The sequence below is a fragment of the Fomitiporia mediterranea genome, assembly GCF_000271605.1.
Source record: "Fomitiporia mediterranea MF3/22 unplaced genomic scaffold FOMMEscaffold_2, whole genome shotgun sequence".
NCBI lineage: Eukaryota > Fungi > Basidiomycota > Agaricomycetes > Hymenochaetales > Hymenochaetaceae > Fomitiporia > Fomitiporia mediterranea.
Window position 1 is genome coordinate 3368729 of NW_006760387.1, and position 13739 is coordinate 3382467.

Below are 13739 nucleotides of genomic sequence, written 5' to 3' on the forward strand. Positions count from 1 at the left end.
TATTTACATGTAGACTTTATAAGCAAATACAAGGATCCACAATATGTAAAAAATATATGTCTTAGCAGTAAATTCCAATACATTTTCGTGTTCGATTTGGTGATGTTGCTGCATACTGTGTCATTGCAATTTGTATCCACCATTGCTGCAAGCCTTTTGTTCCAACTATAGTTGCCGTTGTCCGGTCCAGGACCGCTGTGGACCGGGTCCGGTCCGATTGAGGTCCGGTCCAGTTGGGTCCAACAGGGGTCCAGTCCACGGTCCAGCGTTTGACAAAAATTTCCGGACCGCTTTGGACCGCCTGGACCCTGGACCGGACTGTGGACCGTTTATATTGTAGATACTACTTCTTTAAGGCATACAAATGGACTGTACAGAGCCTAATAGATGTGAACTACTCTTACATATATTGTATAGTGTATTGTATACCCTTTAAGCATACAAATAGACTATACTGTGTCTTACAGATGTAAACGGCAGTTTGCATTGACCGTGGGAACTGATTTCTATTACACTAGTACTTCTTGTGTTTTACACTTAGTATAATACAAATAATAAAAGTAATTGTATTCTGATACATATAAGCTTACATATATTCAGAAACATATTATTATAGTACTTAATAGTATATCTATCTCCACAAGAGGTCCAGCTGGGTCCGGTCCGAGGTCCAGGATTTCATAAGAAATCGGTCCTGGTCCGGTTCACAGTCCAGCAAAAACCTGTCTGGACCGGACCTGGACCGGACCGCGGCAACTATAGTTCCAACGCTATGACACTCTTAGAAGCTTACCTTCATGAACATGCTGAAATTGTATGCAATAATGCATAAAGTGCATAATGCATTGGATTCAGTCTTCTCCCGATGTTATGCGGTAAAACATATTCTACTGTATTTACCATTAGATGATGAGAAGGTGTTTTGATATCACGTGCTTGTCGATCACCGTCGATCCTCGAACTGAGTTAGTCGTGTACCACATTTAGAATTACAATTGCAAGGCTTTGCCTCCGCCTGCATTTGTCAAGCAAAGCCAATGTACAGTCATGCGAGTAGCTCACGTCTGCCAATCCCCGCTGGTCCAACAGAGTTTGACATCCTTAAGGCGTCTCATAAGTATGTCTCCTCCCCTATCCTTCCTCTCACAAATTCATCAATTCAAAACGTGTTCAGAATAACGGACTGATTGACCTGCTTGTGCTTGTGTATTCCTGTCTTCCTGTCCTTTTGTTCTCTAGGTTCCTCCGCGAAGACGACGCAGATAACACAAACGGCAAGGAAAACGAAAATAGGAAGAATTCGTGGGAAGATCGTCTAGCACAAAAGTACTACGCGAGTCTTTATCGTGAGTTTGCAGTGTGTGATTTGAAGCATTATAAATCTGGGAACGTAAGTTCCTCTTCCTCTTTCTCTTCCCCGTCCAACTTCTCTTGCTTACCTTCGCGTATTTTTATGGACACTTTTCTTTGTATGTAGTTCGCATTACGCTGGCGAACAGAAGACGAAGTCGTATCAGGTGCAGGTGAAGAGACCTGCGGGAATACACGGTGTCCCTTACACGCTCCTCTTTCCTCCCTTCCTTCCTCCCCATTAGGACTGAAGACGGTGGAATTGCCATTTGCGTATGCAGAACATGGAGAACAAAAGCAGGCACTTGTGAAAGTCGTATTGTGCGAGACGTGTTTGAGGAAGCTTATGTGGAAGCGGGAAAAGGAGAAGGAGAAAGGGAAGAGGAGGATGTTAGAAGATGGAAGGACCGGGTCTGGGAATAGGAGTGGCGAAGATCTTACTACCACCAGGAGTGATGAGTTGGTGAGGAAGGAGCGTGGTGTGGATGTAACACGAGAAAGTGGAATGGAAGAGAAGGAAAGGGAAGACCGCGAGCGAAGGCGTAAATCTCGAAATGGTGATGGAGACGAGCATGAGCATGACAGACGAAGAAAACGTGCGGAAGAGGAGAGTAGGAAACGTGATAGGTTGCGATCTCGTTCACCTTCTCATAGACGACATCGAGGGCATAGAGACGGTGATGGACGTCGACAACACGAGCGATTACCGCCAACTTGATAACCACGAATCGCATTATTATTCCTCATCTACTCTACCAACAAATACCAATGTACTCTGTTGTCCAAGTCCTTGCATTCACTTCGTCTCACCACTCTTCGCATTCCCCGGCGCCGGCATAACGAACGGCCATACCTCCTCCCTTTCCTTCTCCCCAGCTTCCCGTGCACCAGTTCCAGTCACACCTAGTACCTTATACTGCACGCCCATTCCCGTCGGGTCGATCAACCGCTTTGCAGCACGCACGATCTCCTCCTTCCCTTCTTTGTCTGTACCGGCCTTGGAAGCGGAAAGTCGTAAGACGCGTGCGTCGATGCCCATGTTTATGAGGAAGTCGCGTTGAGTGAGTGGGCCGTAAGAGTTTGCTGCGGGAAGGAACGGGAGTTAGATTAGTTTACGAGCATGCACGACGTTGGAAAGGGAAGAGATTGAGAATAGAGGATAGCATTGGTCTTACCTGTGCTGGAGATAGCTTCTTTGAGAAGTGCGAAATCGACATTTGCGGTGAGGTCGCACTCGCCAGGCGTCTCGAAAATGTCAACGATCTTGTGCTTTTTGAATGCCTGAGAAAACAATTTTTTCCCGGAATGCCATTGTTAGTCGTTAGTTAGTTGTTCAGGATGGTGAACCCAAGTCAAGTAAGAACTCACGCGTAGGGACTTTCCTGACGCAACATCACGTCCATAATCAATTATCAACGCACTTCCACCAGCGCCCTGGGGATCATTCACAAGCTCGGCAAGTGTACGCGCGAGTTTGAAATTCGTTGGTGACACCTCGAGTCGAGCTCCGTTGGGTACGGATGTATATCGCGGAGAGAGGGAGCCGAGGAAGGATGAGAGGGTCGTTGACTCTGGATTGCGTACGAGACGGAGAGGTGGGAGATTTGACTCTGACTCTGACTCTGACTCGGTTTGCGGCGTTGATTGAGGGGAGGATGTAGAGGATGAGGTAAGGAGTGTTTTAGCGGTTGAGTCGGGTGAGGTGGTGATTTGTATTTCGTGCCATCCGTCTTTCGTTCTCTGTACGCATGATTATACAAAGTGAATAGATTTAACAGGAGAATGGACGAAAAAAAATGAGGGACTAACCTCTAAGATGTGCACGGGCAATGCATCGAAGAACTCATGCGCAACGACCACAGTGAACGTATCCTTATCAACACCCGGCTGAGAAGCACGTACGTCCTCCAACGCACCATGCCACCTCACAAACCCACCATTCTCATTCCCATTCGAGTTCTCAAACTGCCCAAGTACGCCTGAACGTTTCAACGTCTCGCCTTGCAACCTCCGCATCGCATCACTCGTCTCAACAAGATGCAGCGTACCTCCATTCTTCAAGGCCGCACGCGCCGCAGGGAACTGGGCCCATGTACGAAGCGCGTCAGCGGCAAGCGTTCCGCGTCCTGGTCCAAGTTCGATTATCCGGATACGTGGTGGTTGGCCCGCTGCTAGCCAACGTGATAAATGCCAGATTGCGATGAGCTGGGCTGCGGCATGTCATCTTTCTGTTCTCTTTTTCCTTGTAAGGATGAGTTAGACGAACCTCGCCGAATACTTGACTGATTTCAGGACTTGTGATGAAGTCGCCTGCTTTGCCAAAGACGGGATTGTCTGGGTTCATGTAGTATCCATGCGTTGGATGAGAAAGGCAGAACTGCATGTACGTCGATACGGACATTGGTCCTGTTGCCTATATTATTACGATTATTTTCCCTCCATAGTTAGAAACTTATGTTTTGTGTAAATTTATGTGTTTATATGCAATCCGGACCTTTATTGAATCCCGCACGAGTTTTTCAACCTGTGTCATACGTGGTGCAGTGTTCGTAGTGACATTTCGTCGAACATGAATTTGCGACGTCGCCGTACGCGATTTACATGCGATACGGAACCGCAGATGCATCGGATTGTGTCGACGAAGATGCAGAAGGATCATTTGCAGCAAAGGAGTGACTCGAGTGGTGATGAAGGAGGCGGAAGAAAACAGCGGCTCGGTACCGCGATGCTGTGTAAAACTTCAATTTATAGACTTTCATCTTTTTGAATCTTTCTCTCATCCTCGTCCTCGTCCTCATCCTCGCCCCTCAAACCCATTCAATACCCCAAACTCAAAGGAAAAGAAACTCAAGCCAAAAGAGAATATCTTAATTCACCCTCTGACCATGGCTACCCGTACGTATTCCACTTCTCCATCTTTCTGATCCCGAATTCAAACCACACGAGCATACAGGCACTCAATTCGAGAACAGCAGCGACATCGGCGTCTTCGCCAAACTCACAAACTCATACGCGCTCGTCGCGATTCAGGGGAGTACCAACTTCTACAGCACGTTCGAAGCAGAGCTCGCAGACGTCATCCCCATCGTACACACCTCCATCGGTGGTACACGCATCATCGGTCGCCTAACAGCAGGCAACCGTCATGGTCTGCTCGTCCCCGCAACAGCGACAGACCAAGAACTCCAACATCTTCGTAATTCACTCCCTGACGCAGTTGCAATTCAACGAGTGGAGGAACGACTGAGTGCGTTAGGAAACGTCGTCGCGTGCAATGATTATGTTGCGCTCGTACATCCTGATGTAGATCGCGAAACGGAAGAAATCATTGCGGATGTCCTTAAAGTCGAGGTTTTCCGTCAGACGATCGCGGATAACGTACTCGTTGGTTCGTATAGTGTGCTTTCGAATCAGGGAGCTCTCGTACACCCCAAGACAAGCATACAAGACCAAGACGAACTTAGTAGTTTGCTACAAGTGCCGTTGGTGGTGCGTTTATTTCATCCTCAGTTTTCGCTTCTTCTTGATTTGAGAGTTCTCAATTTTATTCATTCGTAGGCTGGTACGGTAAACCGCGGTTCAGACGTGATCGGTGCTGGACTGGTCGTTAATGATTGGTGTGCATTTACCGGACTCGATACCACCGCAACAGAAATCAGTGTCATCGAAGCGGCATTCAGTGCGTCTTTTCTTTCTTATTTTCCTTTCCTCCAACGTTATATACCCGCATCTTTCACTGGCTTGTATCTCCTTATTTCATAACCCTCCGATTACTTCACGATCCTTTCCCGCTCTTCAACTCTTATGACTATCCAATAAGACATGATGATATTGACTTCGAATACTCTTAGAATTACAAGGACACGACTCATCAGCTGTTATCGGCGAGATGCGTGACTCGCTCATCGACAATTGGGCATAGCGTTTCTTAGGGACGTGGAAATTAAAGGACTACCAGTGTACGAGTATTGTCGATCGATTCTCCTTATTGCAATGGATAGAGCTGCTTTCCTACTCTTTTTTTCTTTCTTCGTCGCGTACCTTTGAGCGTACTGCCACCAAGACGGGGTACTTTCCCGGATACTTGGCTCCCAAGGTTTAACGAATACACCGAAATCCGCCATTCACATGGATGAAATCAATAATCTTTCCCTAAATTATTATACAGCAATCGGATACTGAAACTAAGAGGCTTGTAATAATTTATCAACCTCCTCGGACATGATATCTAAGGCCTTCTTTACTGTTATTCCGACTTCCTTTCTCAGTGTCTCGCCATCCTCTAGTCTTGTCAGTTCGATATCAACGAGGTGTCGGTTCTCCTTGTCTTCTTCTGGATAATTTATCTTCAGATTAATCCCTTCATTCAAGAATACTAGGGAAAGGTTGACGTGTGCGGATGAGAGTATCAAAGGGAAGCAGTTATTTAGTAGTCTTATGATGATGGAGATTTTTTGGAAAATTTGGAAAGTAACGTACCAGGTGCGAATTCTCGTAAGGTTTGGTGAGATGCCACTAGCTCCAGCGTAGGATCTCGCCTCCTCCGAATCGGTCGATTGTTATTAAGCGACATTGTTAATTACTTCTGCCGAACTACTTGCTGTATTGTAGGACTGGAGAACAAGAATAGCACGATTACACACTGCACATTGAATGTGCAAGGTGAGTTGTCTATGTTATTCAAGGGGTTACTTTGCATAGATCAGGAAGTCATGATGTATCATCAATTCCCTGATGGACAGACAGTAATGCAATATTAAAACATATGTGCCAAGGCGGAATGTGCGACGTCGGATGGCCTTTTGGAGTATGTGGCACAGTGCATGATCATTATCATTCTGGTAAATTTGCAAGCTTCTGGCAACAGCCTGTACAGGTACTGCAGGCTGTGTGCAGGTCTCCAGTTAGTTTGACATTGATCAACTTCGGCCTTTCCTCCTCTCATTATCTATGATATCTTTTCCAGGATAAAACTGCATCTCTGACATACCTCAGGGAGAAATAGAGAGTAGTATGCAACGAACATTTAACCAAAACAGATGTATCACATATTATCACTCTTATGAGAGCTACTAATATTAGCAAGTTTCACACATTAATGTTCCTCTATTTAATCATCAATTCATTAATCATCTAGTTGGGTTAAAGTCTACGATTCAACTATTTCTGATTCCGACCCTCAGCAAGCAGGTATGCATCAAACAGACGTGTCAGATCTACATAGAAATCGAGATAGCTTTTCGATTCTCCAACATAAGTGACGCCACCATAATCAAATTGGTAGCTGACCTGCTGGTTGGCTTCGTCAACCGTGAATCGTTTATTAGTAATTTCCTCAATTTTTCTCTGACCTGTTATTCATGAAGCAGTTTGCTTACAGAGTAGAGTTACAAGCTAAACACTGTACTTACCAGTAGCTGTCAACCTGCTAACACTTGCTCTAAATGCCTCTTTTTGTGTAGGGCTTGCTACCTTTCCTGCTGCCCCTAAGACATCCCACAATTGGCTGCTTGACATTCTGTGAAGAGTACTTTAGTAATATGTTCCGTGTAACTTGAATGAAGATGTAATACCATTCATTTCATCCCTGCTTATATACCTAACTTTGTATGGAAGAAATGCTCAATGATTCTCAGGGGTAATAATCAAGTTTAATTAAAAACATATGAACTTCATTATCTCTCAATCAGTGGATCAAAATTTTAGTGTGTAATTTGCTCTCCTATACAGTGAGGAGCAGTGTTTCACAAGCACTTTGCAATCATTTGTTGATTCCATTACAAGCAGAACCTGTTTCAGAATCTAACATTAAGTAATATGAATGTCTTTGTCAAAGACAAATATATTATAGTTAGTGCCCCTCTCCCTAAGTGTTCCTCCATATAGAAAGGTATACTAGCTGCAACCAATAGAAAATGTAGCACAATACTAATATAGTAATTAGATTTATTTCTGTTATTTTTTATTTTGTTTTACTTTTACTAGTATATGAAATTCATGAATGTGATTTGACAGATTTCCTAATATAACATCAGAGTAAAACATGTAATATAACAATGTTACAAACTTAGATAAGATGTTATAGATTCCTAATGTATAACTTTACAAAAACACATTTTTTAGACTAGAAACCTAACAAATAAATAATATTGTACTATATTATATTACTCTTTGTCTACAATAACCTTGTACCTTTTATTCCTAAATGTTTATATTAGGTGTTAAGTATTAACAGTAGAGAAACACACTCTATCTTCTTCAAAAGTTTATAGTATGTATACTAACCATTTTACAGTAAAACTATTACAAAAATAGTCTTACACATATTTGTAAAGACAGAACAGAGAGAGATTAAGTAGTAAAAGTAACAGTTACAATAATATTAACATTTCTTGTAGAAAAAGAATTGTAGCAAGTATTAAAACATTAAGTCATTTTATAAATCAGTAAAGGAATATCTTTTATTATACTGTACTAAGATTACTCATAACAAGAAACACAGTAGAGATTAATTATAATAAGTAGTGAGAGGTATTTAGATACATTAATATATACTATATAAAGTAACTTCTCTCTATACTTATTAAATAGCTTCTCTTTTTATAATTGTTTTATACTCTGTACTTCTTTAAATATAGCTTTCTTAGTATTATCTTTAGTACTTTTGTTTACACTATTATTAATAGTAGAAAGTTTAGTAAAGTACACAGTTCTTCTGTGTACTATTTACAATCTCAGAATTCAAATCTTACCTGTAGTTAATATAAGATACATATACACACTCTTAAACAGGTTATAAGCTTTACTTATAGTATTTCTCTCCTTAGATTCAACACATGTTATTCAAATTCCACAACTATTAATTTTTAAGTATCTCTAGATTAAGTATTATCCTACTAAATAAATAACAAGGCTTTAAAGATTGTATACATATCTGAATTCACAGAACAGAAGCACTTCTTAGATAGTTATACTTAATTACTAAATATTGTAGTGTTAGAAAAGAAAGTAGTCTACATTTAAAACTTTATAATCAAAATGATTACTGTTATTTTCATAAATACAGTAGAATATGTTATAATGTATATTGCTAGGAAGGGTCATTTCTGTATTCATTATGAGATTTATGTATTATGACATTACATTTTTGCAGAGAATGACTATTTGGTTTTGAGAAAAAGTCATTCATTATAACATTTATACAATACTATATTATACATTATAACATATTTGACTGTATAGTAAGTAATACAGAATGTAGAATAAGTAGGATACAAGTATAAGACTACTACTAGTATTAGTAGTAGGGCAAGTATGTGTTACTATTTTCAAGTGCTTATTTAGTCTAGGATACTTATAAAACAATCCATATATGTTTGAAGAAATAAAATTATATAGTACAACTGTTCAAGTATTTAATTTTTATACAAGTCTACATATTAATGGACAAATTCCCTTACAACTCTTTAACTAGACTTTGTCTATCCCTCTGTCCTAACAAGGAATAGAAATTTAGAGTACTATACTTATACTAACAGTTCTACAGAGTAATCACTCAGGATATTGTAACAAAGAGAAGTATGACATTGACATTTAATATTCTCTCTTTACATACTTTACAACTTTATTGTTTAATTATTTTGCCTAAGCAGAAACAATTCTGTCCTTAAAACAGAGTTAACTACAACTTCCTCTGCCCTCAGCAAGCAAATAAGCATCCATCAACCTTATTACATCTTTATGAGTAGCATTAATACTTTTCTTGTCTCCTCTGTATGTAACATTGTCATATTCAATTGTATAGGTGACACTGGCAGGTTGGTTGCTTTTGTCAATATCAAATTGTGAGATCTTGAGGTTGCCAAAACCTAACATATATAGAGTAAGTTTAGTGAGCTGTAGTGGATTTTTTAATTGTCAAATCCTGTACATACTAATGTTCTTCATCCTTTCTATTCTTTTGTGATAGTCTGTTTTCTCTTGAGCAGTTCTGTGTGACTCACCATACTATACAACTTCCAACAAGTTCTGTTCCATTGTTATCTCATAGATAAAAGATACTACTTGCAAAGGTGCTCTGTGTAGTGAAGATGAAAAAATCGTATCAACATTGTCCACCTTAAATATTTTACTTTGCATAGTCTTAATACTCTGGTGAATAAATCCTGAATGTACAACTGTCAAGGACTTTCTAATTATACTCTACTGTACAGGGAATAAATACTACTGTTATTGGTTCTCAGAGTAATAGTCAGATAGTCTATCATTAGCATGAAACCTAATCTCTCATCCAGAAATAATCTGTGGAGTTGATACCACATGATTACAATGTACTGCTGAAACATTAATAGTTAGGAAAGAAAATTGCATACTACATATTGATTTTTAGATAAGATTTTATTTCTGGATGAGAGACTAGGTTTCATGCTAATGATAGACTATCTGACTATTACTCTGAGAACCAATAACAGCAGTATTTATTCTCTATACAGTAGAGTATATATAGAAATATGCTGTTGAATGTAGTAGAGACAAGTATAAGTCTGCTACTGTATAATGTGTATACGTTTTGCGGATGGAAAGAGCATTTCTGTCGGACGTCTCGAGCTTCGGAGGTTCCGGACTTTTATTGAGAAGTTCGTGGAGGCGGTTCCTCGGACGTATTCAAAGGAACAAGGAAATTGGAGGTTATGACCGAGACGCGGACTAGCGAAGCGGATTGGCCGTATCTATGTCTTTCTCAGTGAGAACGTTCCTCATAGAGTAATCATTAAAAGCCAAGATGTACTTTCCCCTTCTCTTGGATTGAGTACTTGCGCAGCCCCTGTATCCTCGTCGGAAGAAGCAGCGAAAGCTGCAGGCTCCCCCATACCTGTACCTCAGCCCATTTTATCCGAATCTCAGCTAGCTTCATGGAGAGAATTCACAACATTGAAATAGAGTCAACGTACCGAGCGAATTCTGAACGAGTTGCTTATTCTACACCATTGGCTGAGTTGATTCATTCTGGGGCAATAAGGGAGCTTACGCCTAAACCAAGATTTTATTAGATTTGAGTTGTAGTCCCTTAGATTGAATTGCCTTACAACAGAAGACTGTACTAGGATAAGGGCAAGATGTAGTAATACAGCGCATAAACCTTTGAATGTTCTGTAAATTCATGTTGGTGGGAACTAGGAAAGAGTGGCATACAAGAGGATCCGCAATACCTACAATGCAATGCCTACATTTCAGTTAGCTCACAAGTATATTAGTTAAATGTTGACTTATATTATATACTAGAATGACACATCTGCATGAACGTTTTCCAGTAGGATCCTGGCATTTCGTGGTTAGGTATACTATGGTAAAATACAAGTCCGAGAGGTTGCCATAGCATGATAATCGAGAGAATACAACTCAAGAGATACAGCACAACTTTGCTGCCATACATCTGCTGAACGCAAGTGACCATGGTAGCTAGCTGAGTAGTTGATTCTCATGTACTTTATTTATGTACTAATAGTCAAACTTTACTTGGGACTTATCAAATATGCTACATATCTAGCTCTATCGGGGTGGGGAAAGAGAGATTCGATACACAATACCTTCTATTTAAATGAATAATAGTTACTTAGGATACTCAATCAAACTATTGTAACAGAGTAATGTCTAACAGTAACATTTTATATTTGCTCTTTAAATCAACATTGTAATTAAAGTATATTGATTATTTCGAATATGCTGTTACTTTGCATAATGTTACAATTAATTAAATGGCTCTCAGCCTCTCCGGACCTCAGCAAGCAAATATGCATCCATCAGATTTGCCACATCTTGAAAAAACTCTGTGTAACTTTTGTCTTTACCACAGTAGGTGACACCTCCATATTCAAACGTGTAGGTTGCTTGTTGATTAGTTTCATCAACATCGAATTGTGTAATAGTAAGGTTTTCAAAACGGGTAAGACCTGTCATTATGAGGGAAAAACAAGTTCAGAGTAGAGTTAAGGTACACGAAAGTTAAATTCGACAAGCCATGTCACGTCACAGTCACAATCTTCGCTTACCCGATATGGAAGGACCCTGCGGCCAAAATCGTGAGCTTCACCAACATCACCAGAGGCCCCTTGTGGACAAAGGCTCAGAAGTGACAGAGATTACATATATTCATAGGATTTGAGCCTTATAAGATGCTCTATTCAAGTTCTGAAGCTAAATTTCAGTAGTAGGCTTTGAGCACTAACACGTCCTATTTGTATTATAAATAAATGATTAGTAATTTATTTGTAATATACTATATTTAGTATAATTAGTCATAATATATTATTTGTCAGCGGCCAAAATCTACTCGAGAAAAATTCAATTTTTTCTTTTACTTCACCAAATGAAAGCAAAATAGAAAATAAGCTGTTTAGTATTGAAAAAGTTGAGATTGTTATAACTTTTCCATTTTTCGTAATTTTGAAAATCTGTTCCACAGAAATGTAGAGAATTGTATCTGCTACATTTCTGTGGTCTTACATTATTGATTTTTGCTTTGTAGTGGGATGAGTTTCGTTGCCAGTCTGTGAGCCAGGAAAGGAAGTTAGGGTTTGATCACGTGCGTCACACTGCTTGTTGAGTTTAACTTTCGTGTACCTTATAAGCTATCAAATACTATACTTACCAGTATCCTTCATTCTCCTGACACTTGCACTAAATGCTGCCTTTTTGTTAGTACTGACGTACTTTTGTCCGTGCTCCAAGACGTTCCACAACTGTGCTTTCTTGTTGGACATTATGCAAAGAGGTATTCAGTAAGATACTCTGTGTAGTAAAGATGTAAAATGCTATACATTTCATCCCTCCTTATATATTCTACTTTGCAGGGAGAGTATGCTACTGCTAATGATTCTCAGAGTAATAGTCAAGCAGTCTTTCATTAGTATGAAATGTAATCTCTTGTTCAGTAAATCAAAACTTTGATATGCAAATTTCTTTCCTATCTATTAGTGTTTCACTTAACATTAGTATACTCATTATTATTAATGCTAGCAGGTCCTGTTTCACATTATAGCAAACCAATGTCTTATGGTTAATGCTCTGCCTACTAAGTAGAAAGGTGTACTAGTAGTACTCTTATAGAATGGAACACTACACCAATATGGTTGTAAGATAAGAATTTGAATACATTTTCTAATCTTAGCACAGTGTTTAATGCTTTCTTCTTTGTGAGTTACAGCTATTAGCATTAGTTCGACTATTTTTATAGAACTAATTTTAAAGTTTAAGCATTAGTTTGAGACAAGCTATGCTTCCAATAGAAACACTACATCCTCAGATTCCTTACCCTTGTATTGAGAATTGCTCCAGTATTGATAGTAAAGAAGTTATAAAATCTTAATTTATTTTTTACCTACTAGCCTGGTTACAAGCCTGATGAAACATATGATTGTGTCTGTATATATATATTATGCTTTAAAAGTATACAGAAATGGAAATCAAGATAGTAGTATCTTTGCACTATACAATAATCAATCTCCATTGATACATAGTAAGGTATCCTGCTCACCCTAACTCGAGTCGAGTAATATTGCATGTGAAGGATGCTTTCTTATGAACTTTGCAAGACTTGCATTCCCCCTCCTGCAATACCTTATCCTAACAGACAAACCTTTCGAAATGGTCATGATAAAAACAGGAGAGGGACAAAGCTGTTGGACAAGGGTGATCCATGTTGCAACGTGTAATCATGTGTGGATGAAAGGTACATGTCATCAGGAAAAAGTCACATTTCTTATAATATATTGTAGACTTTGTAAAGTAACATAAGTATTGTATATATATTGTAAAGTAATTACAAGACTTGCAAATCAATTGTAAAGTTTGTATAAGACATGTTAATGTATATAAAGGCTAAGTAAGTGTTATGGATGAATACAATCTATTAAAAGTATTATACTAACTTTGTATAATAGCCTAAAGTATTATGCTTGCATTACATTTTTATTATAATTTCAAAGAAAGGGTAATATTTACAATATAATAATGTAACAATAACTATTGTTGCCTTATAATTTATGTAAAAGGTATATTAATGTATATAATAGTGTAAGAGCACTTGTTATATAATTATTATCTTAATAAAAGTATACTATAAGTATATAATATGTATATCATACTTAGACTATCTATACAAATAGTTTACAATTATTGTAAAAAGCATTTCATCTACTTGTAATAATTACATCAGTGTGTTTAGAAAGCTATATACATGTCATATTACTTTTTACTATATTACAAAGTAGATTAATTATTTTATTTTATACCTAAATACAATAATTGAAATGTTCTATCAGTTGACGACTCATATTATAGTTGCTTATGTAATCAACTGCTGAAGATCGAGAGCATATAATGACGCATTT

General features: G+C 38.8%; 3 protein-coding genes across 3 annotated transcripts; 2 read left to right on the top strand and 1 right to left on the bottom strand.

Moving 5' to 3' along the window:
- Positions 1-1037: 1037 nt before the first annotated feature.
- On the top strand, positions 1038-2068 carry FOMMEDRAFT_152223 (uncharacterized protein; the record flags this gene model as incomplete). The annotated part of the gene is made up of 3 exons (XM_007263098.1): positions 1038-1117; positions 1240-1390; positions 1478-2068. The coding sequence occupies 3 exons, from the start codon at positions 1038-1040 to the stop codon at positions 2066-2068; spliced, it is 822 nt and encodes a 273-aa protein (XP_007263160.1).
- A 78-nt stretch (positions 2069-2146) lies between these two features.
- On the bottom strand, positions 2147-3976 carry FOMMEDRAFT_76757 (DUF185-domain-containing protein; the record flags this gene model as incomplete). Its single annotated transcript, XM_007263099.1, has 6 exons — positions 2147-2433; positions 2526-2631; positions 2698-3090; positions 3160-3555; positions 3617-3763; positions 3845-3976. 6 exons carry the CDS (start codon positions 3974-3976, stop codon positions 2147-2149), a joined length of 1461 nt encoding a protein of 486 aa, XP_007263161.1.
- Positions 3977-4165: 189 nt separating this feature from the next.
- On the top strand, positions 4166-5500 carry FOMMEDRAFT_117941 (translation initiation factor 6). The gene is made up of 4 exons (XM_007263100.1): positions 4166-4245; positions 4304-4839; positions 4909-5029; positions 5202-5500. The coding sequence occupies exons 1-4, from the start codon at positions 4236-4238 to the stop codon at positions 5270-5272; spliced, it is 738 nt and encodes a 245-aa protein (XP_007263162.1). The 5' UTR covers positions 4166-4235; the 3' UTR covers positions 5273-5500.
- Positions 5501-13739: the final 8239 nt, after the last annotated feature.